The 27,668-nt window shown below is 37.3% G+C and overlaps 1 protein-coding gene across 3 annotated transcripts in view; it reads right to left on the bottom strand.

Annotated features, from left to right (window-relative positions):
* GNPTAB (N-acetylglucosamine-1-phosphate transferase subunits alpha and beta) overlaps positions 1–27,668 on the bottom strand; it is a 45,280-nt gene that overhangs the window by 6,368 nt on the left and 11,244 nt on the right. For 2 of the 3 annotated variants that reach the window (XM_057420600.1, XM_057420601.1), the window contains exons 4-18: positions 26,664–26,705; positions 25,735–25,940; positions 25,002–25,066; positions 24,609–24,743; positions 17,630–17,791; positions 15,673–15,852; positions 14,412–14,582; positions 12,641–12,764; positions 11,695–11,898; positions 9,424–10,532; positions 8,374–8,573; positions 7,881–8,100; positions 6,735–6,848; positions 4,826–4,911; positions 3,036–3,134 (exon numbers count right to left, since the gene is read on the bottom strand). In XM_057420600.1, coding sequence (XP_057276583.1) covers positions 3,036–3,134; positions 4,826–4,911; positions 6,735–6,848; positions 7,881–8,100; positions 8,374–8,573; positions 9,424–10,532; positions 11,695–11,898; positions 12,641–12,764; positions 14,412–14,582; positions 15,673–15,852; positions 17,630–17,791; positions 24,609–24,743; positions 25,002–25,066; positions 25,735–25,940; positions 26,664–26,705 — 3,117 coding nt within the window. The remainder of the gene's footprint in view (positions 1–3,035; positions 3,135–4,825; positions 4,912–6,734; positions 6,849–7,880; positions 8,101–8,373; positions 8,574–9,423; positions 10,533–11,694; positions 11,899–12,640; positions 12,765–14,411; positions 14,583–15,672; positions 15,853–17,629; positions 17,792–24,608; positions 24,744–25,001; positions 25,067–25,734; positions 25,941–26,663; positions 26,706–27,668) is intronic. The other variant, XM_057420602.1, reaches the window with a different exon arrangement.

Below are 27,668 nucleotides of genomic sequence, written 5' to 3'. Positions count from 1 at the left end.
AGAAAGTCAACATAAAAACTACAGAAGATTGTACAAGTGAAGGCAAAGCTTGGTGCCAGGCTTTGAGTTACTGAGAACACTATATAAATTGTATATGACTTGACATGACTTGAATCACAGACCCAAAGCTGATTGTGTATAGTCAACTAAAATACAAACAACCACCACCTGGCTAGAATTTATATGGAAATCACTCTGACCAAATAAGCATGCTCCCAGTAATGCCTCTGCAGAGAGTTATTTCTATTATAAGAAACACAAACTATCTAAGCTACTATAAATTACGGAAACTAAAGTAGCAGCTAGTGTGCCACTCTGACCTGGTACTTGACAACAAAAATTCCCTTTCCCACATTTGGGCAAGGTTATGTGCTTTATTTATATTGTGAGATACAAGACCCTTACATTTTTCCCAGAGGGAGAAACTGAATCTGGTGACATATGCCTTGTAATCGCTAACCTTTGTAAATAAGTTGTTCTGGTCAGCTGTATTCACTATATTATGGTGTGCTCTTTCAAAGAGCAAAGTTCAGACTTCCTACATGAAGCTGGAAATAACCAGAATTCTAGAGCACAGGAACTGGCCTACACAGGGCATTACCACTTTTCCTCAGCCTGTCCTGAACCTAGCATAACTGGTAACCTTGCTCTAGACAATTATGTGCAGATTATAAACAGTCATTCAAATTGCTACATCTAAGAAGAACAAAATAAGCCTCTCCTCTTCAAAGATCAGCAGGCTATGTCTACACTATCAAGTAATACTATGCAAAGCAGCTGGTTATGGCAATCATGTCTACACTGCAAGCATTTTGGGAGTTCACTCTGGACTATCCCTGACCTTGTCCCTTGGACTGGCAGCTCATTAGCCCTGGGAATGTACTAGCTGCTCTCCTGGAACATATATCCCTGGTTAGTTTCATCTGAAATACACTACACGTAGCAAACCAAAGCACAGTAAGTAGGAGTGATGAGGATATTAACCAGTTTCAAATGGAAAGACTGTTTTAACCCCTCCAAAAGAAACCAAACCTGATATTCCTTTGGCTATTCCAGAATACTGCTTAGACAATTAAAACTCACTTTTCTTTAAAGGCACTAAACAAACGTCAGTAAATGAACAATACTTTTAGTCCATCCCAAGAGAGACATTGAATATCTGTTTTTAGAGACTGTGTATAATTATTGTTTTATATTCAGGGAAAATGTGGCAAAGAGATGGAAATAGCATGCCTGCATAAGCATGCCAGCTCTGCTTTGCTAACAAGATACGGCTACAGTACTGCACTGTACTTAGCAGGAATACAGCCCAAGCAATTGATGCAACCTCACTTCCCAAGTCAGCCAAAAGTCTGGGTCTACAATACACCGTGTTTCTTAAGAGGAATAAAAAAACACCACAAAAACCAAACCAAACAAAACCAAAAGGGTATGCACATACAGAGTCTCAAGCTGAGTCCATAACAGCATGCCAGAGCCTTATATGAAAAACAGAGAAGATTCAAGGCAAACCAGCTCACCTGCCTCATCTTGTATGCCTAACTTCCCAAAATAAGTCACCCTCACTCAAACACATCCTCATTTAAGGATGCAATCACTCCACAGAGCAGGCAGCTCCATTTTAAGTTGTTAGCAGGCCTCAATCCATTAGGCATACTCATACCACAACCAGCACAGCATCAGGATAAAGCCTGACATCAGCAACCACTCGTCAAAATAAGAAGCCAGTGACTGCAAGCATGAACTTGAAGACTGAAGTTGAGAAGCTCATGTTACATGCCCTTCTTTGCTTGAAATCACACTCACATTTAAAACAAACAGATACAAAGAGAGAAGGAAGAGGAAGCAGGACGAGTTAGGGCAGTGCCCACTTTTTCCTTTCAACTGCGTCACAGTGGGAACCGGAATGCAGGGGTTATGTGGCAACTCTTGTAAGGAGGAGCAAGAGATACAAACCACTCTCAGCTGCAAAATGTCTTAAAGCTTGCATTCCGCTTTCTGAATGAATGACCTAGCAAGTAGTACAGTGTAAGAGGCAAGTGAAAAACTGCTCTTTATGTACTTTCCTCCTTGCTCTGTTTTCTGACACTTGTCAGACTCTTCCTTGAAACCAAACTCATTAAACTGGCAGAGAACTCTCTAGTTTTCTAAAGACAGAAGCAAGATGCAAGGTAGAAGTGTGCAACCAAGAGCAAGGGAGGAAAGGAGACCAGTGGAAGCACTGTCTCACTAGTCAGCTAGCTATTAAATTATCTCACCACATCTGGTTGAATCCCAGTCTTATGCAATGGGCTCAGCACTACAGTTAAGTGCTTCTGCAAAGCAGATTCAGACTGAAGTCTCAAATACGTTATCATTTCCTTTCCAAGGTCACTGTTGTGAAATGTAGTCCGCGACATTTATTTTTCCCATTTATCCCAGTTATTTCAGAAGCCTAATTTCAACACTTCAGTGTCTACTCTCACATGTGGATATTTAAACCTTTCACCATTGCAGAATGAAAAAACAGGCCTACCTCCCAGCTCTGGACTGCTTCTCACCAAGTATTTGAAAAAAATAAAAAAAGTTAAGACATCTTGCCATGTTGTAACAGAGCATGAAAACATGATGGATAAGCAAAGCTGATTTTTTAACAAAATCTACACCTAAGTTTTATTTTAAAATTGCTACATAAAGCAAATCAAAATGCTCTTTCTTTAAAACAAAATTGCCTAAATATAAACTGTAAGTCCTCTAGAATGGCAAAAACAAGAGCCTCAAAAATAGCTGACGTTTATCCATAAATTTTCAAAGGGTTTAGATATATAAAAATGTAACAAAAATTAATGAGATAAGCCCTACCATAGAGAATGCCGTCACTTAGCTTTAGTTAAATAGAAAACATCACAAGTACTTTTGATTAGAATTGGTCTTGCCCTGTAACACAGTGTAGAAATACACAGCAATGATTTTTTTTTTTCAACACACAGTTTAAACAATCAAAGCAGGAAATTAAAACCACCTCAAAACTTCATACAAATCATGAAACAGGATACCTGGGATTTTTTCGTATGTCATCCAGCTGCCCAACTACATGAGACACATTTGTGCGAATCATTTTGAAGGCAATTTCCTCTTCTCCCATGATTTCAAACCTTATTGTTCAAATAATATTTCTACATTAATAAAGCAATGCAAAGCCAGGTTCAATAAATATTAATCTTCTATTCAATAACTTGTTTCTAATCTGATTGACCAACTTCCAATAGAATTTGCCATTTGCTTTCTATCATTGTATTTACTTTTTTTCAGCTAATGCTCTTGCACAGAACGAGCTTCCTATTGATTTATTAGTAGCCACCCAAAAATTAAAGAACTGAATTCTAATGCAAAGTATATAAATTACGAATTTTGGCATAAAAGCAACAGTCGAGCTGAGAGTAATCATAACACCATACTATTTACTTGTTTTGTATTTTAAACAAAATTCAGAATTGCAATTTATAATTACTCTTCAGATATGAGAAAACATTCTTCTTTTCCAATCACCAACCCCAGAAAAATCTTAGAATTACAGAGAGTATATAATACTACAAAATTAAATACAAAGAAAACCTCTAACCCATGTAATCAATAGCAAACAAACCAAGTATATGAAATGCAGAAGTATAATATCATTTCTGAAGGATGTCTTGAGTTTGAAGGAGCATTTGACCCCAGTGTAGCTGTCTTACTTGAGGTACCACATTGTTCACCCTTCTTATCTTGCTACAAGAAAATAACCCTCCTGTTCTTGAAGTCTCGCCTGAGAACCTACTGCATTTATAAAGCTCACAAAATTAATTTAGTATTAGAGCTCAACAGAACAAAAGAGGAGCATATATCCTAATGATATAAATACATTACTAGCAATCAGTTTAAGTACAGCAAATTCTTGCCCCCACTCCAACATTTGTCAATCTCATGTGTTGCATCAGCTTTTCAGTTTTAACCTACACTCTCCCCCGGGAAGGGAATTATTTATAAGGCTTACAGCACAACTTGAAGTGCTATGTATTAATGTATAATAATGTCCAAAAGCTGCCCTAAGCAGCACCTGTAATTTTCTTTCATTCTACAGCTTTATTTGGCTTTGTAGTCCCTCCTGGGGCAACTTCTGGTAAGGTGATGGGCAGAAGACAAGACAGTAAGCTCCATACCAGCAAACAGCCTCAGTGGCATGCAATTGGTTTGCAGGTCTCAGAAAAGATATGAGAGAACTTGATCTCAGGCAGATCTATGTAAATACAATTATTCAAACAAAGCTATGGTCATGATCATGGTTTGTCCTGCCCTTTCCAAAACAGGATGGAAACCCTTTTCTTGCCTCCCTACCTCTGTGTCACTTCTCCTCCTTTCAGGAAACCTACAAGGTAGTGTTAAAAGTGCTTTTCTCTTTTTAAGCATCAGCAGAAAGAAGGATGAAGCAGATTTACGACTTCTAGGTACAGAACAGACTCTTTTCTCCTGTTTATGCTACTTTGAATGCCCTCACTCACTACATATAGTCAATTTATACAGACATCTAAAGATACTCGGGCTGACTATGGTACAACAGAAATTAGGATCTGGTCCAATGACAGAAGTAGCATGGAAATATTTAGACAACTACGTAAGAAATTATGAAAAAAAAAAATCACATCATTCTGAAAAATGAAACATTAGCAGATATCAGTATGTTTCTTCAATTTCACTGTTAAATGGAGCTAAGATATGTTAACATACAATTTTTTAACATGTACGTATTTATCTCTTCTTACTGCTTTACAGAATCTAGCACTGAAACAACATACTGTTAACAACATACCTGTATTTGTTTTTGTCCTTGTATGCCTTACGAATCCTGTCAGTCACAGGTTTGCAATTGGTTACTAAGTTTTTTGTTACTGGAGGCTGAAAAAACCCAAACAACCGATTGTTTAGATTATAGGTTATTGAAAATTAGTCTGTTATAAAGATGTACTTTGTAGAAAAGTTCTGTTACAGCTAGGAAGGCCTGCATATGCTTTACTCTCCTGGAATGAAAAGCGATAATTTCTTGATCAACCATTGAAGGGAAAACCAAATAAAACAAAACCAAAAAGATACAGGTGCATCATATCACAATTTCCTATGCATACAAATATTATATGAAAAATACAGATTGTTTGTTGCAAAAATATTGCAACTTCTAAATTTCATCGTCAGTAAGATATTCAGAAATTCTAGCTCATTTGACAGCTGCCTTTGACATTCCTCTGGCAGAGGCCAGCAGTCACACTGGCCAGGCAAACTCTGCAGAGCAGCTGATACAGACAAGGCCTTATTTCTATCGCAGCCTATGATGAAACTACTCTGGAAAGTAAAATCCCTGTTCTCAAGGTATATTTCTGTCATAGTAGACTCATTCTAAGAAATATAGCTGTGGCAGACAACAGAAAAATAAATTAGGCCTTTGTGCTAAGCACAAATGCTATTTTGTGACTATCTGACCTGACAGATATTGTTAGTACACTGGGCATTACTGCTTAGATTAGTAATATTTTACTAACTCTCCAAAAATGTTAAAGTAATTTGACACTGTCACCAACCACTGAGACTATTTTTAACCCAACCTTAAAACATATTCATGGCAGCCATCCTTTATTATTACTTTTGAAAGTTTTTACTTCACAGAATTTCTCAGTTTGAATTGAGAGGCATAAAAAGACAAAATGAAGGCAAGCTATATTGGATGTAATGTTTTCAGACTGTGCAGGGCTCTCAAATTCACACTTCCATTTCTTAAAATCTGACTGAACAGAATGACTTTATGTAGAACTTTGCTGGAATTCAGACTTAAGGGAAAATCTTTTTATAACCTTGTAATATAACCTGGTAAGAATACAAGGCAGGACTGATGTCCAGAGGGAAGAAATAAAAAGAAAAAAAGTCCATGTCCATACACATTTATCTACACATGCATTGTAGATCTCTGTATTATAATTTGCATGTGTTGGAGATCAATAATATACCCAGAAATACTACCCAGAAGTTATACTCACCAATATGATCTGTACTCACCAAAATGACTTTTGCTTTGATACAGTATTAATTTGAAGTGAGAGAGCACCAGGTCATCAATTTAGCAGAGTACACACATATTTTTTCAAATGCATAGGTTGATGCAGGAATTAAATTCTCATTGTAAAAAAAAAAATCATTCATATCAGATTTGAAGATGCTAGATTCCTACATTCCAGCAGGTTTTAATGAGAATTTAACCACTAAAATGAAAATAAGGACTTAAATCTTAAGGAACATCTGGTTTTAAGACCTCACTTTTCACAAAATGGTTTAGATCGGAAGCAACCTCTTAAGAATCCATCCATCTGATGGTTTTAGGGGCTTTTTGGATTTTGTTTTGTTTTTAAAAACAGGGGTTATAATTCAGATAAAGACTTATCAGAAAATTCTAGTCAAAAGGCTTACTGTCTTTTTTTGTTCACATCAGTGAATTTTCCTAACGATGACTTTTTGAATCCCATATAAAACAATATTCTACAGCTCCTTTTTCTCTGTTTCTGAAGCAAATGAATGTCTTTTTAAGTTAGGAAGTAGCCTGTAAAATTTTCATTTTCTAACACTTACATCATGTACATACAAGTAGAAATTTTTGTAAACACAAAAACAAACCAGCACAGTCAATACACGCTCAGAAAAGAAACCAAGCATCTTTTGAGACCAATGTTTCTTACCAGATTGGGATCATAATATGCTTCCTGAGTTGGTGGAATAATATGTATCTGAGTGATGTTGGCAGGCAGAGCTTTAGAGCAATTTATTAGCATTTGCTCTAGACCAGTCAAATCCTAACAGAAAGAAAAGGAGGTTAAAAAAAAAAAGAATCCTGTTTTCTCACTGACATAGTTCTAAAAATCTAGGGTGCGCAGGCATATGGTATCTACAAAAGAAATTTTCATGCTACTGTCAAAAACTGAAGACTTAATATTCAATAGCACCCAATTCAGTAACTGCTGATGTCAGTGTGACTCCCCATACATCTGAACAGGAAATGCATAGCTGAACTGAGACTAGATAAAGCATGACAATGTCATTTTCATTTTTAAATGAAAAACACCCCTTTACTGATGATGTCAGGACAGTACAAAATTCCCAAACCAGCAATGGCATATTAAATCCCAAATTGAGCAAACAAACAGAAAAGTGAATTGGAAGGACAGGAAGATGATTTTCTGACCAAGGCCAGGAACACACTAAAGCAAGGCTGTGTTCCAGCTACGCCAATGATTTTTGTGGTGTTTCAAGAACAAATTATTTGTTTTGTGCTAATTCCTCTCTGTAAAGCAGAGATAGTACACTTCATTCTCCACCGACTGTCCTACAAAGTAAGTCCTACAAAGACTATGTCTCTATTTATCAGGTTCCTAAAGAAACAAAAGTGTGAGGGTTTGTATATGGTCATAGTATGAGTTCTTTGCTACCCTTTTTCTCAGTTCTTTCTTTAGGCCACAAGTTCCTCAGGGCAAGAAGTGGTTTACTACGGCAAGGGCAAGGGCAAGAGCAAGAGCAAGCACAGCAGGATCCCACTCTTCACAGTGACTTTTACCAGTGAACAGCTTTCCTGACAAACTCACGCTACCTGCTTTCTTGAACTCTGACATCAGTGATCCATTTTTCTGATGCTGCTAGAACTCAGTTTAACTGTTGACTCCATAGAATAGTGTTAAGGTAGAACATTTTTATTATATCCAGGTAAAATTTAAGAATTGCCAAATGTTACAGAAACTATAAGCAAAGATAAATAAAGATCTGACTCATTTTAACAGGTTTGGACTGTAAAACTGAAGTTACTCAAGAAGTTACTGGTAAGGAAAGAGTACCTGCAAACTTAATGGTAATTCATGGATTCTTGTGGCCAACGTGCGAATCTCTCTGTCAGACAAAATGCCTGACTGGTCTGTATCAACCTCATCGAAGATCTGAGAAATGTTCAGTGGCTGAACTGCACTCATAAGATAATAGAAATATGAAAAAGCAAACTGCATATCTTCTGAGTGCCGCACTTTGTGAAATGATGTCTTGTCAAACTCTTCAGGAAACCTACGTAAGAATATAAACTAATTTAGTAATCCAGTTTCTTAAAGCAAAACATTCCTTACCTAAAAATACATTCTCAACCAGAATTTTAAGAGGTCCTCAAAAGTCTCTTTATGTTAACACAACTGTCATGTTGTAATAAATTCCCCATTTCCTTTTGCTAAATGTAATTTTAATGAGTACCCATCAATACACTGGAAATAGCTATAGCAAAGCATCAACTGAAAGGTGGAATTACCTGGAGTTTTACATTATTACAAACACAGACATACTCACATATCCTGTAGCTCTTGCATAACAGTGCGGTCAATCATATGAGGCATATGAGCAGGGACTTTTCGAGATGTAAATCCAAATTTGCTGTTTAAAAGTTTATTTACATATCGAAGGGAATCAGCAAATGTATCTTTCAGCTGCCTTCCAAAATATTTGCCATCAGTAAAGTATGACATTTGTTTGAGTAATGACTCTTCTTCCTAAACAGCAGGACAAGTAGAAATCAAAGTTACATTACCTAAAAGAACAAAAACATTAAGCAGACAGAAAAAAAAAATGACATTTCCGCCAGGTCCTAACCTGTTTGCCATCAGATTTATTTGTAATATCACCTTTTTTAATTATTCATCCGTATTGGAATAACTGAAATCCTGTAAATATGAAGATTCCGCATGCAAAATCCAATCTCAGATGAACAGAAAAAGTTACTGTTAAAAATACTGCCCCTTCACTATTTGGCATAGTGCGAGGCAGTTGCTAACAAATGAAGCACTGTTATCTACCTTATGTTCTAGAGGTTTTCAAAACTGCCTAAATGCTTTGGCTGGAAGCAGAGGAAGCTTCCTGCATTGTTTTCTTGACACGGTCTGGATATTCAGTTTTGTTGGCAGACTTTCAATTTAAATTTCAGAACTCAAGTAGTGACCATTATACACATTTCTTTACTTTTTCTTTTAATAAACTGGATCCATATTTGCATAAATACATTCAAAACAAAATTTAAGGTTTCAGTTGTAGTGCTATATACATCTGAACAATAGCACTGTGCCAACATATAATGAATAAAAAGAGAATATGACAACAACAACAACAAAAAGGCAGTAGAAAGGGAACAGAAAGCTATTCACCTAGCTAAGAGAGGCCCAGATCATAAAATAGATTTTACATGAAAAAAATCAAAAGAAGCTTTGAAAAAAAAAAAAAACAAAAACAACTCGTAATTGCCTCAAAGGCAAGACACATTCCAAATGTATAGATCGCACTGGAAGTATTCCATTAAATGCAGAAAGATGCAAGTATTCCAATAAGCAATGACATTAAGATACTCACATCTAGTAGGTCCTGGAAGTACTTCTTTTTCTCCCATGGCAAAAAGCCTTGGTAACTTCCAGCATAGGACTGTAGTTTTCTTCCCACTGGCCTCTCTTTTACATCTGTATCTATCTGCAAATGCCCTTTTCCTCCTTCCATTCCTTGTGCATCTTCTCCAGTATCTAAATTCACAGTATGTTTTGATTTCTGGGTTTCCCTTAATATGAGCGCATTCAGTACTTTTTCTCGAGTTTCACTTTTATTTCCCATGGCCTGGGAGAGAAGTGTGGATTTTGACTTGACTTTATATATAGGTTGGTTTGTGTTCACTGTTACAACATTTTCTTCTATTCCTTTAAGTCTTGAAGGAACTTCTTCATTTGCTTTAACTGGTTTTATTTTACCATTGTTTACATCTTTAGAAGGCTTCTGCCAGCTGGCATGGTTCTTCTGATCTTCTGACCGATTATGCACTACCTTCTTTTCCAGGTCTATGATACTCTTTACTGTAGTTAAGAACTGGAAAGGTCTCAGGAGAGCAGCCTTGGATAGGTTAAATCCTTTCTGAGTGATATCACCATTTAATAGTTTTAAGTCCAGTTTCTGCAATGCTAGTTGAACATCTTCAGGAAGGAGAGAAATGTTTACTGATGGTATTATCACCTCTTCATGTATAATCTCTTTTGTGCCATTTCGACGTCTCCTCACTCTTGGAAAGCGTTTTTCTTCAGGAATATCTTCAAATATCATTTCAGCTTCTGGTATGGAAGTTACAGTTTTAAAATCAGAGTTCAATTTTTGTGTGGAAGTTGTGTTCGGTTTTGGTTCCTCTCTAGTATCAGCTTCAACAGCTACCTGCATTTTAAATTCTTCATCATTTTTATTTAGAAATGTAAGGTTAAAATAGATCACAGTTGTATTCATGCCACTATGCATTATGAGGTGGATAGTCTTCCATTTGTTAGCAACTGAAGCATGTCGGATAATTGGATTATCACTATACGAACCCTCAATTCCTTTCTTGGCTATTTCACTGAAGCTGAAGTAGGGCAGACATTCACCTTTGGGAATAACATAGTAGGTCTGATTAAGCTGAAGCGTCACCTTGTACATCTCTTCAAAGTGATCTGGGAAAAAAAAAACAAGAAACAAATTTCTGTCAGTCTGCAGTCTGACACTAAGCTTTCAGTCTTTTGGGTTTTTTTTGAAGTGTAATATCCCAACTAGATTCACTACATTAGCAGGGAGACAGCTTTGTGAAAGAATACTTACTGTAGCCTCCATTTTCTTGCTCACCTATCTTTAATAAAACTGACTAGAACATATTCGAATATATTAAGTTGCCAGACATTCCAGCGATAATTCTAAAAGCCGGTATAATTTAACCCTCTTTCAGTTTCCACCTGAAGAGCTTAAGCGGCTCATTATCACACATCACTGAAATTTATGTATCAGTCATAAGTAACATGCCTGTACTTTTTGCCATAGATTACATGCCCATAGATTTTTGGCACATTTTAGTAGATGAATGTTACAACAGCTGGATTTCACTGCTGCACAGCATCTCTGAGGCTTCCAAATCAGACAGGCTGAAATGAACTTCTCCCTCCCACAGCACACGAGAGATTATCAGTAACTCTCACATGAACAAAACCTCACTGCCATCAAGGGAACTGCCAGTAATTGATCTGTCTGAGCTGAGATGCAGGGGGCGCTCTAGTCTTCCAAAAAGGCCAAGTTCTTTCATTTCTGTCCCCTGCCTATACCTGACAGCATTCTCAATCGCTTCATTCACTCCTCCCAGTCTTATGTAACAAAATAAACTTCAGACAACTTCACAGGTTACTGAAAGTAGTCTTTGGCAAGAGCCTAGACTAGAACTCACACTGTCAGCATCAAAGAGTTCTTTAAATTTCTTAACCACTACAGGCATCAAGTCACCTGTCCTTACTCTAGTAAACACTGTTTGCATAGCTGAAATGTAATTTCTCTGTTTAAAATGTAAGCCTCTTGAGGCAAGGAGTTTGATGCTTGCTGCTGCATAAAATATCGACCACCCTACCTATGCTTGGTATCTGTTTCATTAAATAAAGCAGTATATATATATATATTGATTCAGTTTGTGATTAGTGAATATAAGAAGCATCTGACTTTTCAGCTGCTAGCAGATTTTTTCCATGATGCTGTAGGAGATATCTTAGCCCAATCCAAGAGTAATGATGAACAAAAAAGGTTAGGCAATTCAAGAGAATCCCTACAGCAAGCTCATCAGAAATGTGTAATACCTACCTTGGCCACAGTCACCAGCATCGAATCCACAGGAGAGGACATTGCAGGCCTGATCACAGAACTTGTCTGCTAGCCAGGAATTAGCACAGCCCTGGTTACAGTATGAAACACCACTTATGCCTGCACCAAATTGCCACGGTGGTCCATTCCCGATACCTCCAACTGCACCTGCACCAGCAACATAGCGACTACCCCCACTGTTACCTACAGGGATAGAAGGAAAAAAAAGAAAGAAACCCAGTCATCTGAAATCTTTATTCATGAAGAAAGGCACATTTTAAGCCACAGTATTAAAGCAGACTGAAGTTGACAATCTTATTTATCACCAGTGAAATTAAAATGGGGCAAATGCTAACTAGACCTCTCTGAGTTACCATAAAATCTATAGTAAGCACCACCTCACTGTAGAAGTTTAGGAACCGACTTAAAATTGCAAGAAAATCTTCAACATATTTTCTCTTAACTTCAAAGAGGCAGGAAGGAAACTGATTTATTATTTCTTGTGTTTATAGTCTTGACCTTATAGCCCCCGACAGTGGTATCATTTTCTCACTCAAGTACCACTTCATTTTCCTACCTCGCAGTCCTGAAAATCTGATCTAGAAACTAATAGTGCAGCTTCACAATCCTGTTACTATTTGGATTCTGAGTCCAAATACTACATAATATTGTATATATATTATACTTTTTTTTAAATTTAAAAACCTTTTTTTCTCAGATAGTCAAACTTGGTACCCAAAGAAAGATTTTATATGCCCTACTATTTGCTATCATTTTCCATAGACATTTGTAACTTGCAAGAAACAAGGGTTTCATCTGTAAGCCAACTTTATTATTACTGTTAAGGGAAGCAAATTTTGTAGTTATGGAATGACAAATTTCAGAATTATTTATGTAGGAAAAAACAAACAGTTCACTTTTTCTAAATTTAACATTGCTGCCTTACCAATGCAATCACCTCCATCCCAATCACATGCTGAGTTATTACAGGCTTTATCACAGTAACCATCTTTAATCCATGAGCCAGGACATCCCTCAGCACAGTTTGGCACAGGCCAAGTCAAGTAAACCTGGAACAACATTATAGCCTGAGACAGGGACTGGCAAATAAAAGTCAGCTGAGCTTGCTTCTTGGAATACAGAGGCTTAAAATAACTCCTGCCAGTGCCTTAAGTATTCACAAAGCTTTACAAATAGCATTTAAACACTATCACCTGGAAATAAATGTTCTCTCTTTCAAACACAAGGAAAAACTGAAGAATTCCCAAGGCCATACAACAAGACAGTGATGGCCAGAAAGAGAAAGCAGGACTCCCCAGATCTACTTCTGCAAATGTATTCCAGTGACAAAAGATAAAATATTATTTTCAGGTAAGAAGGGTGAACTTAAACTCTGAAATAGCTTTGCAGTCCACTTATTCTCCTGCCTCAAAAGGTTTCTTTATTACGAACCAGTCATGAGATTAGCAGCACATGTTGAACATAATCCCTAAAGCATCTGGCTCTCTATGACTTAAATAATTCTAAGAATTAGACAAGATAAAAAAAAAGTGTGGGGGTGTATTTTCAACTGGGGAGACATTAAAAACCATACACACTTTCCTTCAGGCCTTACTGCTTCAACATTTTAGCAGCACATTTCCTATTGTGATAACCTGATCAGCAAGTGTTTCAAACAACACTGCATCTAAGCTGACTTTATCATCATAACTCAGAGGAATAACTGAAGAACAACAAAAATGCTGGAACAATATGATTTTATAATTATATGCACACAGAAGGATTTAAAGTGATTAAAAGCCTCCTAATGTCCTCAACTACTGAAACAGTAATTTTAGGGTAGTTTAAACTAATTTCGTACAACCTTTCTGTGTGTGTGCACAAGTGTTCACATGTGCCTGCATGAATTAATTCCATGGTCTCTAGCATCTTGTGTACTTATTGCTTTAATATAAATAATAAATACAAATCCGATTTCTTGCTCGATGTCACTCTTGTAGATCAAGTTCATGGATTAAAATTCTGCTGGCAACCAGAGTCCTTATGCACAGCTATTATTAATGTTTCCTCAGCTGAACCCCAGTTTTTTATAAAGTGTCTGTTGAAAAACTTGATGTTCATGAACACGCAACAATATATCTTTTAGTAGTTATGTATATTATTATATTTAGAATGGGCAAAGATACTTGGGTGTCTGGAACAGAGGTAATTAATGGTAAATTTTGAATGCAATCTGTCCTCTGTGTTCCCACAGAAGAATTGATTCTGTTTTGCTTTGAATATTTCCCACTAAAAGAATTTACAAGGGAGGGAAGACTGACAGCTGCCAAACACCACATCAGTCTTACCAGTGCTTCAACAGGAAGTGGCAGAATTAGAGAATGACACTGAAACTAAAGCATGAAGCCTGACAGAGAAACCATTATACCACCAGAAACCTGTGAGCATATATGGAAAAAAAGTGATTCTGCAACCCACGCATACAGAAAGAGACAGAGCCTCCCCGCCCCGCATTTTTTGCTAACAATTGTCTAGTTAAGAACAACAAATCTTTAGAGGTAAAAGGAGGAGTGGGGAAGCAAAAGAAAATCTTATATTTGATCTCCCTTTCAAAGTAGCATTTCTTTGATTTCCTTGATTTGCATTACATTACATTGCCATAGAAAAGTTGTACATCTGCTTCTGGGGAAATAAAAAATCCTGTGATAATGGCTTACCTTCTGACCTTTAGAGTGACTGTAAAAATCATCAGGCCAAACATCTTTCCCAAACATAACATCATCGTTGAGATAAATAAACTTCTGAGAGAGGCCACTGATACGATGAATGTGACTTTCAATAGCTGGTGAACTGAAGGTAGGCAAATGACTCACATTCTGAAAGATTTCCTAAAACAAAGAAGCCCCAGTAACACAAAGCAGTTTCAGAAGGCAAAAATACATGAAAAAGCCCAAACCATAAAAGGCCAGGTACACCAGATACATGACATTTATCTACTAAAAAAAGTAACAAAAATTTCTTAGAACAAGGAAAGATATGAAGGACAGAAAGAAAAGTGAAAATATTTTAGCAAAAACAAAAACTTTGCTATTCATTTTCCCCACACAAAACCATTTTCAGGTCTGCTGCTTAACTAAGAAACTGCACCTGGTTCAATGCAAAAACACAAACTCCTCTTCCACCATGTACTGGCTCAGCCCAGTGTACAGATATTTATAATTCTCAAATGGTACAGGCTGCACAAAATTTCAAGCAAGTTGAATGTGTTCCAGCATTCAGCATGTCAAGATTCTTTCATCTCTTTTGAGTAACTTCAGAAGCAGACAGCAACAGAAGTTGAATCAGTATCTTGTTACCGTTTAGGTTGCTCAGGTCTCCTATGGCACATCCAGATACCAAAATTACTCTCAAATTGTAGTAAGAAGCTATTATTTTTGTTTCACCTACTCAGAAAGCATGACGGATTCCCTTTCTCTTTTTAAATAAGATTTTTAGGGTGCATAGCTACTTTTTTGCAGCCATCATCTTAGTCCTAGTAATTGCAATTCATCCTGTCTCAACGCAAGCTTACTAGGTTGTTACTGGTACTCAGAGAATGTTTATGGATTCAGATTACATTTTTTTCCTCTTGAGTGTTTTTAGAAATAGACTTTATAAGGAAATTAGACACAGGTGTACATTAGCTAAAGTTTCAGTATTTGGAAAAGTGGACTAAACAAAGACTTGATATATATTCAGTTATCTGCTTCGCCAAAATAGAAAGACATACTGGAGTTTAAAAAAATATGGATGAAATGGGGAAGTAACTGTTACTTCTTCCAAATAAATGCAATCTTTGGCTGAAAGAGGATAACTGCACTCCAAAGCAATCATGGAATCTTTACTAGTGGCACTTTCATGCTGGTATATTTGTTGAGGGTTTTGGTGGGGGTTTTTGTTTGATTTTTTTTGTTGTTGTTGTTGTTGTTTGGGTTTTACCTGGTGTGTCACTATGGTTATTCGAGGATTATCCAGGTTAAGCCAGGAAGGAATCTGCCCATTAGTGACAATGAAAATACGTCGCACCCAAGGGGCATGCCTCTCTATTGATCGTAAGGAGTATCTCAGCTCTTCATTATCTTCAAAACGGCTGGCAGAAACATCTTCATCCTGTTTAGACTATAAAAAGAGAAAATCCTTTCTTAGATTTTTAAATAGAACATTCCGGCTCTGATCCAGCTAGGTAACAACAGTGTGCTTTGACATATGGGGGCATAAACATTTGAGAACTTAAGACATTTGAAAGTACAAAATACACTGATCAAGTGCCATTATTCTTTTAAAGGACCATATTCTTCCACATTACCAAGGCAAACAATGCAATCTTCTGACATCAGTGGCCGGCCACCTAGTGTCATTAGGATATCTGCTGACTACACTGTAAGATAACAGTGTCTTGTGCGATCCCAGCTCTTGAAGAAAGAACCCCAGGAAAAAACCCACACCCTCCTGTCTTCTTTCTTTCCTGAGATTATTAGTCTCTATTTCCTGACCTTAACCAAAAGCCAAGATGCATTTTGAATCAGTAACATCACCTTTCAGAAATCCAGTTTTAAGAGGCTGAAGCCTTCCAAGAATATAGCATCATAAGCCATATATAAATGTCATCTAATATAGATACAGTGAAAGTGTCAAGATGTAGCAGCTCTTCAATCATCCCCCACTCTTATTTTAAAGACTTTAAGCAGGAGAAAATTAACAAAACTTAGCCTAACAGTCACTATGGAATAGCTAAATGTTTCCACGTGTTTTTATTAAAAAGAAAATGTTTTAATTAGAAACTCGTCAGGCAAATAACAAAATTAGGTTACATGACGCTGTATCATCTGTTTCTTCTCCCATTTATGAGAGCTTAATGGCCTCTTCTAAAAACAACAATTAAGGCTGCCTAAAAAGAACATTTCTAACAGAAGTATGACCAACTGAAACAGGAAACTCAAGAAAAAATTTGAACATTTAACAATTAACATTTTCACTACAGCTTCTACAAACTGTAAATAAATCTTCTCCTTTTCTAGTATGTACAGTAACACAGCTTATGTGTTCTCAAAAACATAACTGAAAACATCTCAGCAACACCAGCATCCATTGGCTAAGTACCCATTTACAAAATAATGCATAATTTCAACATGGAGAAGTATGAAGTTTGAGTTCAGGGTTTGTATTAAGAAGGAAAGCTCTACAAAAGTCAGGTTCACAGGATGCAGACTGAAGGTTTTACTGGAGAAGGCATGTTTAGTTTACTCATGCCACTTGACATTTACTGTGAATTTAACATTCTAGGAGGAGGAGAGAAAGAAAGAAACAGATTTTACAAGATCTTATCTTCAAACAGACACCTTGTTATTTTATTTCCTGTTGCTAAACTAAAAATCCTTGCTTGCATCAAAAGTATGCAAAGTAAACCTTTCACTGCAAACATCTGCATTCTAGGTCTTCAAAATTTTTGTAAGAGAAGAAACTAGCATTTACTCAGCACATACTATGCTTCAAAGCAAAAAAAAAAAAAAAAAGAAAGTTTAAGAAACATACCAGGAAGGAGATATCATTTTAATAAAGGCTCCCCTCCCCCCGAAGACTACTTATCTGCCAGTCAGTATCAGTTAAGCCTTTCAGGACTTGACAGCACACAAATTTATCAGAGCAGAGGGCAAAATTTTTCACTTAGTGGAGAACATGAAAATTTCAATTAAACATCACCCTGTTCATCCCCCTTCTTCCTTGATTTCAGAATTTGACAATGTTCTTGTAATGTTTTCTTACAACATAATAAATACTGGATTCTTAACACTTCCAAGCTTCTGGAAGAAATCCCATGTCCCTTGTCATTGACTAGTTAGCCTCTACTTGCAGTTTTTAAGTAACACCTTTACATGCTGTAACAGATTTTACCTACCTGGCTGACAGAGCTGAGGTCCCACAGTAAATAAGCAGGATTAAGCATTAGCTCTTTTCCATCTATAGTCATGTTCTTCTTTGCTTGCTTGCTCAGTTCTTGGAAACCCTTAGGGTTATTCAGTTGCAAAAGAGCCACGCTGGCTTCTGAATAGAGCTGCAACTATACAAGCAGAGAAAATAATTTCTGGCATGCAGCACAGAAGTGCTCTGTTTACCTCTTTGCAGTCTTTGCCAATTCCATCTTTTAGTCATTATTTTTCTTACTAGAGTTACTAATAAGAATAACTGGAAAACACTGTTTTTAAAGAATTACAATTTTGTAAGAACACAAAAGGGGGCAGTCAAATGGAAAATTAAAAACATTTAAATATACAGAACATTTCTAGATGTTTAATTTTCACTTTCCAAAGCTTTTTTTTTTTTTTTTTTTTTTTACACAATGATCTAGCAACAGTAAAGCTGTCCATGTTTAAGTATTTCTGGAGTGAGTAGTGAAGTCCCCAGGCATTCCCTCCAACCCCCAATAACAGAAGTCATACTTTACTACAATTTTATTATATGACTAAAGGAATCGTACTTTTTTTTCAGTCTTAAGTAATGCTCTTCTCAGAAAATTAAGGCCACCAATTCATCATTGCTGTCAGGAGCATGAAATTTTCAGAATGGTTTGGAGATCAACCTACAGCTCAGAAACCCGAGATACAAAGGGCTCTAGAACTAATCCATGTGGGTCTCCAAGTCCTTAATGATGGTTGCCAATATGCTGTTAAGGTCATTTCTTACTTGTGGACTGTTTGATCTGTTTGCTGTTTTTATCTCTTGCCACGAGTAAGCCTGTGTATCAGATTTCATAATGCACAGGATAAGAAGGGGCTTGCACTACATACCCTCTCGAGCAGCTAGTATAATTTACAAATTACAAGGCACCAAAACATTTCACTCAAAATATAGCATAACCCAGTAAAACACAGTGTTTAGTGTATCAAGTAGTGTAAGCAGACACAAACAAGCTAAATGCAGGACTGCACTTTGATTCTCCAAATGCATATATTCAACAGTCAGATTGAGAATAAATGCAGTCAACCATCAACAGTATTTATTAGGTGCTATGTTTATTTTTCGTTCCTTCATGCAACATAAGACAAATAAGCACATCTACTAGATTTTCAACTGCACAAGATCTAAAATGCAATTCATAAGTTAATGAAATTTGAATACTGTCATGTTCAAAACCAGCAAAACCATCAGTTTATCTCATAATACTCTTTATTTTTTTATTAAATCTGACCCTTTCTGCTAATTTTCAAACAACACTTGTCCCAGAGTTAGCACGCCTTCCCTTAGCAAGACCAGCTGTCCCACTTGTGACATTTTAAAGCTGTTGATGCTTTGACTCATATGCTATTTGAGATCCTTCAATCTGACTTATGAGGCCTGCCATTAGAAAAATCTGATAAATCCCAGACCTTCCAGGGAATCATCTGAACCTACGTGTGGAAAGGAGGGCTTCAGTAGCTAAATGGCCGAGGTATAGTTACGGACTGCAGCTAGCAACCTCCAAAAATATCAGTATCAGAATGCTACAGATTGCAAAGCTGCCATCAGCGGGTATGTGCTTTATTTAGGAATACAACAGTGTCACACAGTCCCTCAGAATCTGTCATTTAAAACACAACGTATAAAAAATACTACCATTCTAGAGCTCTGAAAGAATTTAAGAACATGTAATTTCTCTTCGACATGTTTCCACCAAACTCGACAAAATAGGTACCTGTACTACAGATTCTTAACTAAATTTAGTGCAAACTCTTCCCCCTTCCCCCTGCTAACAAAGTATACATGCTCTAGGTTTTTAAATATGTAACAGTTCAAGCACAAACACAAAGTAGTGGAAAAATGTGCTCCACTGCTCAGCATCGAAGTTAAGATAAAAAGAATCTGTTCAGTGCAGGGGTTATTATCTATGTTTTTTTTTCCATCAATATCTTTCTTTAAGAAATAAGCCTTTTCATAAGCAGAGCTATCAATAAAATTAGATTTCAGTGAAGTTATCTGGTGACACAACTAACTAGATACTAATGAATTGCAAGCTCTGCTTTAAGCTTCTTGTTGCTGGTACAGTCAAAATGGAATTCTTCCATGGCAGGTTTTCTGATGTCTCACAGGTATTAACCTCCTCTCTCAGTGGGAATGCAATTTCCCTTGAAATATTTATTACCTTCTAGAAAATATCTTCATCCAGGCAAAACAGGTCAGTATATCCAAAGATGTTATGAAAATAGAACAGAAAAATAAAACAAGCAGATAGATGCACAAGTTTCGGTATGATCAGGCAACCTTCTGCTTCTAACACAAGCAGGCTGAAAAGACACAGTGAAGGCGCAGGCCCCAGCTGAACAATAATAGTTTTCGTTAGAAATTTAGATAAGGAGAGAAGGGAAAAGTGAAAAGAAAAAAAAAATAAATTCAATTGTTCTTCATATATAGGCATAACGTAACGTTTTTATGGCCTTTAAAGAAATACGGCTTAGTAGGAGGGAGCTGCACAACCAGAGTAACACCTCCATCTAGTGGCTTAAGAATGCACCATTAAGAAAGCATGGAAAATACAAAGCAGCAAAATATAATTTTCAACCACATCTGTCATAATACACACAATACAGAACAACAAATGTAATTAACAGACACACTGCTGCTTCCTTTCATCTGGAAATAAACTTCCATATCATTACATTAGAGCGCAGGACGCAAGTACAAAAATTCAGTAGTTCATAACATGCATAATTCACCTTGGAAATTGATTCATTATATATTAAATCTTCACAATTTAACACCCTCTTGTTGAGCTCAGCTGCTTTTCGCAGAGATTTTAGAAGAAACACCTGGCCCAGATGTCAGACCAATTTTTAGTCCTCTACATTTAGAAGTTATTTCAATCAAACTAAAGCAATCAAATTAAAACAACATTATCAACATTCAACACAGCAACAGCTATTTTCTTCCCTTTCTCCCCTCCTAATAGCATCATTGTTGAATTTTTTTTAAATCATAGAATAGTTCGGATTGGAAAGGACCTTAAGATCATCAAGTTCCAACCCCCCTGCCACGGGCAGGGACACTTCACACTAAACCATATCACCCAAGGCCTTGTCCAACCTGGTCTTGAACACTGCCAGGGATGGAGCATTCACAACTTCCCTGGGCAACCTATTCCAGTGCCTCACCCCCCTAACAGGAAAGAATTTCCTCCTTATATCCAATCTAAACTTTCCCTGCTTAAGTTTTAACCTGTTACCCCTTGTCCTATCACTGCAGTCCCTAATGAAGAGTCCCTCCCCAGCATCCCTATAGGCCCCCTTCAGATACTGGAAGGCTGCTATGTGGTCTCCACACATCCTTCTCTTCTCCAGGCTGAACAGCCCCAACTTTCTCAGCCTTCCTTCATATGGGAGGTGCCCCAGTCCCCTGATCGTCCTCGTGGCCCTCCTGGGACTTGTTCCAACAGTTCCATGTCCTTCTTATGTTGAGGACACCAGAACTGCACACGATACTCCAGGTGAGGTCTCACAAGAGCAAAGGGGCAGGATCACCTCCTTCGACCTGCTTTTACTATTATTTCTTTACTTCCAGCATTATGGTAAGAAACAGCCCCTTAGAGCATGCAAACACCCATTAGGGATCAGGAGGTAGTTATGAGTGAGACACGACTGTAGCCTAAACCCAGATGCAACTCTCTTCCTCTTCACATCTCACATCACTTCACAGATGTCAGATTCCAGAAGTGATAACAACAGAGAAATTGCTGCAAATTTCAGTGGAGGCTGTAAACAACCAACCTTTTATCTATTTGACTGGAGCATTAACCTAGCATCAATCACTTTGGCAAAAAGAAAACCACACTTTGTTATGTTTACCGTAACTGCATACCTACAACATCCACTGAATGAAGAACTTATTCTGAGCTAGGATCTTGGTAAAGGCTTCTACAGAAGTGGCCTCATCAACACTTCATACATAAAAATTTTTAATCCTTGCAAATAAAACATTTCTTACGTTCATATACATATATTCCATTGTAGGTGTAATATAAATTAACTGCTGCTATCAAGAGTGGAGAACGGGTTGGGGAAGAGTCCAATGCTATGACCAATAATCCCAATTTAATTGTTCTAAGCATCCACTACCAGGAAAAGAAACCCAGAGAACACTGATGACTGAAGAGAGAAACTGCAGAATGCTGTGGATACCTACGGAAAAAAAAAAAAGTGTTTATACAGAGTTTCTCTGTATAAATGATATGCCTATGAAACAGAGTTTCTCTGTTTATACAGAGTTTCTCTGTATAAATGATATGCCTAATCATATTGCGTAAGAAGAGCTCTTAGGAACAGATAATGAGTTGATCTCAGTGGCAATCTTCACAAAAAAGAACACACCATGAAAAGAGAACTTGCACAGTTTTTTAACCAACTGGATGACGCATGACTGACAGCAAACTGAAAAACACAACCAAGACAGGGTAAGGAAAAATCATGTAGAAAGATAACAGGCAAAGGATGTTGCTTCCAAAAAAAAAAAGGGGGGTACTATGGATAATAAAACTGATTCAAGTCAAAATCAGGGAAAAAAAAAGAGTATAAAGCAACATCTGCTAAGGGCCAGGAAAATAAATTCCAAATGTTGTTTGAGTGGGGAACATTCTTCACAACTACGTTACTATGAGACCTTATACCTATGATGTTCAGCCAGAGAACAAACATTGCCTAGGATGTTGCTCTGATATATTCCCAGAAGAGGAAGCAAACTGATTTTCTCTTCCACCAAATAATCTCTGAACTGATAGAGGCAATATTATTTCAGATACCAATTCGGTAATTAATGAGAATGTTACAGAAGAGCTGTTCCTAGAATATAACCCTAGGTTAGGAAAACATAGGCTAATTGATTTTTAATTGCAACAGAAAAAAAAAATTAAGGAATATCTTGTTCCTAAATTTCTTAAATGCTAAAGGGCAAGTTTAATAAATGAAAAGAGCTGGTAATTGAAGTCAAAGGAATTCTGAGCAATTCAGCTCCATTAAGTCAATTATGTTAAAACTACCCATAACCTGTAACTTAAGCTGCGGTAAGGAACTATAAAAGGCTCCAAAAGCAAATGGATAACTGCACTCAAAGAAGATTCTTCAGATGGCTCAAAGTCAGGAAGTATTTAACTAAAAACATTCCTTGTGCCAGCTTGAAATGAAGAACCTAGTATCTCAGACAGCAAAACTGAAGTACCATCTCCTGATGGATAACAATCTTACTTCTCCACAGTAAGCAGCATTTCTTTAAAGCAATTAAAAAAAATACCGATAGCCCATATAACAAGCAGAGACTGGCAAGCTCACCATATGAATATCTACAGTTATTTAACTAATGTGCCACTAAGAAACAAAAGGAAGGATGCTCTGGTTGCACCAGAGCATATCTGCCATCTCTCACCCAGATTAGCAACAGATTCACGATAGCAAGAGACAATTTTTATGAACAGCACAATACACAGCAAGGAAGGAAGGATGCAACAGAGGTAATGTAAAAAAAGTGACAACACTATTTGGAATGAGCATAATGTAACACACAGCAAGTCTGCCAGCCTTGCATTAGCTATGTGCTACAGTATTTTTCACTGTGTAACAAGTTTTGTAGATGGTTCACACAAAATTCCAGCCAATCATGTTGAAGTCTGTCCTGGGTTCAGCTGTAGCCGTTATTTTCCTCCTTCTCAGTAGCTGGTGCAGAGCTGTGTTTCTGACTTTAGTCTGAGATCAATGCTGATAACACCAATGTCTTTAGTCGTTGCTAAGTAATGTTTACTCTGATCAATCATTTTTTCAGTCTTATGCTCTGCCAGTGAGGAGGGACACAGGAAGCCAGGAGGAAGCAGCAACAGGACACCTGAACCAAACTAGCCAAAGAGGTAATTCCATACCACAGCACGTCATGCCCAGTATATAAACTGGGGGGAATTATTTGGAAGGGCTAGATCACTGTTTGAGTTGGGATGGGTATCGGTCAGCAGGTGGTGAGTGGCTGTATTCTCTTCCCTTGTTATTTCCCTCATTACTATTACTGGTGGTAGCAGTAGTGGTTTTGTGTTATACCTTAGTTACTGGACTGTTCTTATCTCAGCCCGTGGGAGTTGCATTCTTACGATTCTCCTCCCCATCCCTCCAGGAGTGGGAGTGGGAAAGGGGAGGAGTGATGAAGTGGCTGCATGGTTCTGAGCTACCAGCTGAGCTTAAACCACGACAAGACAAAGGCAGACAAATCCATGACAGAAGTGGTGGGGAAGGGCTGTCAGAAGTATGAGAGAAATGGAAGTCAATGCCATTGGATAAGCATTACCTGATTAAGTTAGTAAAACAAAGGCTAGGAAGAGCCATAGCCACACTCTATGAATACACTAGAGGTATAAACAGTGACAAAAGAACTATTTAAGCTTAAATAACTGTTCAAGAGCTCTCTATTAAGCCGTTTATCTCTTAAGAGCTTGTAGAGAGGTACAGGTATGTTTACTTGTTAGCAAGCCTCTAAGACAGCCTGCTAACATGAGCTGGGACAAGAAAGAAGAAATTCAGCTTGTGTTAAATTGCAGCTAGGGGTTACTCAACACTGTTTCCAAGAACAAGCTGTAAAGTGAATTAGTACATCCTACAGGTGGGCAAACTAACAATGACAGATTACTTACGGACTGACATCCCTTTATCCATGCTAACTCCTCTTCCTCCACAAACTCCCTGGCCTCAGTCAATTGGTCTTTTGAAGGCAACTATCTCAGTCACTACTTACTACTCTTCACAACTCAAGAAAAGAGTCGCACAGAAAAGCAGAATACTATCAGAAATATCCTAAATCTCCTAGGTAGATGAGATCCCATATGTGAACCATTACAAAAGATCAATACAACTAAGTTACTCTTTCCTACAGACCCTTACCAGTTTTACTTTAGAGGCCAGGCTCTCTGGTAGTTTTGATCGTAGCTGATTCGTTTCTTTGAATGTAGCTGGAAATCCACTAAGGAAGGCCAAGTCTTGCATTAATACTAGACCTGGAACTTCTTTGTCTGTAGTCTAGAAACAAGAAAACAGAGTATAAAGACCTTTTTAAACTTACAGTAGTTTATATATCAGTCCTTCATTAGGTGACAGATTTAATAGTGAGTATTTTGTCACTTAACCCAAGCTTCAAAATTGAAATAAGGGTTATCTTAAAACTTTTCATTTCTAACTACATACAAACTCTGGAAAGAGAATATCACAGAAACACTTTTTAAAATGGTACAAAAAGTTTAAGATACTGGAAAGCTAATCAACTTTAAAAGTACATACCAGATAACCCCTCCACACTATGTGTTTGCTGTTGTCTTTTAACATTCCAGAATGGGCAGCTTCAACTAGAAGAAATAAAATTCATTGCAAATCAAAAACTGAAAGTCACTTCTTTTGTATATTCTAGTAAACAAGATACATTTTTACAAATTAGAAAAGTTGGGTATTTATGGTATGAACAGTTGTCTTTAAGTGGTAAATAATTCTTGGTGGTAAAACAAACACCAGTGTTTGGGCTAGTGGGTGGCAGTGGTCTGCCGCTACATATTAAACAAAATCTAATGCTCTAAAATCTTATATATGCTGAACACATGGATAATTTTAAGTATGCAATCCTTTGAGCAAGGGCAGAACTTATTGCACAATATTCAACCTAGACTTCACAGCAATTAAAAGAGGATTTCTAAAACTAATCTTCTTCAGCCTAAACCTCAGCATTCGGAGATTATCAGTGCAACACAGATATTCAGATATCAAGCCTGTTTTGCAATAGTTTTTTTAAAGCATGAAACTCTAATCACCTGTAATGAACTGCCTGGGGGGTAAGCAAACAGTATCATTAATGTCATCATTTAGAGGAACAGACTGAGGGCAAGAGGTGATGAATGACTTGCTAAAGTCAGACAGAAAATTTAGTGGCAGTCAGTATTGGAGGGAAAAAAACAAATTCACAGTAGCTTACTAAAAATCTTCCTCTAGAAAACTAGCTGGAATCTGACAAATAAATTCTTACCATCCTTGGGGCTATCAAAAACAATTACTGACACGTTGGTAGAAGGATTTTTTGGTTTTGCTACAAAGAACATGTTATTAGCAGCTTGTAAAGTAGGATGAATAGACAGCAGGTCTTTCAGTGTGACATTGGTAGGCAGCGCAGGATCCAGAACAAGCATTGGCACTTTGATGCAATGTGTCAGCAAACACTCCAGTTGCTTCTCGCTACAGCAAAATAACAAAGGTATAAATCTAACAACAGTAGAAAATTTAAGACAAAAATCAATGTTAGACGCAATGAGAGAAGTTTTTGTAAAATCTAATCAATTACTTGTAACATCTGCTAGGGCAGAGGGAAGTTACCAAGAGCATGCTTATTTTGTTGCAGGTGAGTATCTGGCTGTTACTTATTCATTTCCATTAAATTTTTTTCAAACATATCCAAGATTTCAAAGTTTGCCCACAAAGACGGCCTTACAAAGATCTCTAAAATAATACAACAGCCAAGCCAAATGACAAATGGTACAGACCAAGCCCTGCCACTTCCTGGCAGCAGAGCTGCAAGAGGCTTGTACCCTCACAGCAATTACTTGCAGTGTCACATATACAAATGGTGGGTGAAAGCAACGCTGAAAATGTTTTCAGCTTTTTGAATTATAAAATTCCAGGTACATATGCATTAAATCCACTCAAAATAGGTACTATGCTTAACCAGAGACAAGGATCAAATTTTTGATCTTATTGTCACATTTTAAGAAGCTCACTCATATGTATCACAATAACATTACTTCTATTATCATGCTGTCAACTTTTCTTGAAGTAACACAGAAGTGAAGCATTCACAGGCTATAGAAAACCAAATGACCTTCCCAGCCAGCATCTGCTTTCAGCTAACAATGAGTAGGACATCATTTATTCCAATTTATGCCCAAACCCACAAAAACCCACCTCTTCTTTGTTGGTTCTGTTGCATTCTTTCCAAGGATTTCCCTATAACCAAGTTAAAAACAACGTCATTAAATGACACTGGAGTTAACAGGAAGAAATTTAGTCTAATTTCAGATTGTTAACTGAGTCAGGGACACATTGTGAATGCACTGATAAACAAATTATAAAACTGCCTTGCCATTAACCTTGCCAAGGTGAGCACAGGTCAACACATGCCCCTCACTGCTCACCCTTGTGCAGGGGAACTCAACAATTCTTGGTTATGCACACAGCTGTGGCAGCAGGACTCTTTGCTAACAGGATTTTCAGTGCTTATTATTAGATTACCTAACAAAACTGATGCTGATATGAAAAACAGTGGTAAGAAACCAGGATGAAGTGACCTGAAACTAGGCTGACTTGATTGTTTTGCCTAACATACATATTCTGACAAGGTTTATCATGCATTTACCATGTGCACGTAGAAGATAATAAGGATTAATGTAAAGGTAGTGAAGTACTGATACTAAGCAGTAATATCAGAAGGGCCCCCTTCTACACACACCGAAAGAAAGAGAACCACCATCCAGCAAGCTACTCTTTCCAATAAAGAATAAAGCACCTGGACCATGACTAACTCCATTCAGGCATATCAACCACAAAGTTACAACTTACTGAGTTTTTCTATGCAATACAAAAATATACACTGATCAGCAGAGATTTGCAGTATCTTGATCCCATGAAACACCTCTTTCTGCAACAGTGCTGATTTCAAAGCACATGAAAAAAATTATCTACATGGGAGAGAATCAGGTGCCCCTGTAGATAATGAACATGGCACGGACACAAGTCTTACTCATAAGCTTGATATCAACTTTCCATATCAGTATTATGGGAGGCAGAAGGGAGGTAGGAGGAAATGTTTTTCCCCTTTGTAAAATGGGAATCACATCAGTGGTTTTAGCTTTGTCATCGCTAATGCTATTTGCTATATGAACTGCTAGGGAAAGATCAGTATAAATTTGA

The sequence above is a fragment of the Pezoporus wallicus genome, unplaced genomic scaffold, assembly GCF_028554395.1.
Source record: "Pezoporus wallicus isolate ANWC-B61680 ecotype Strahan unplaced genomic scaffold, APGP_CSIRO_Pwel_v1 contig_2871, whole genome shotgun sequence".
NCBI lineage: Eukaryota > Metazoa > Chordata > Aves > Psittaciformes > Psittacidae > Pezoporus > Pezoporus wallicus.
This window is presented reverse-complemented; position numbering and strand designations above follow the sequence as displayed.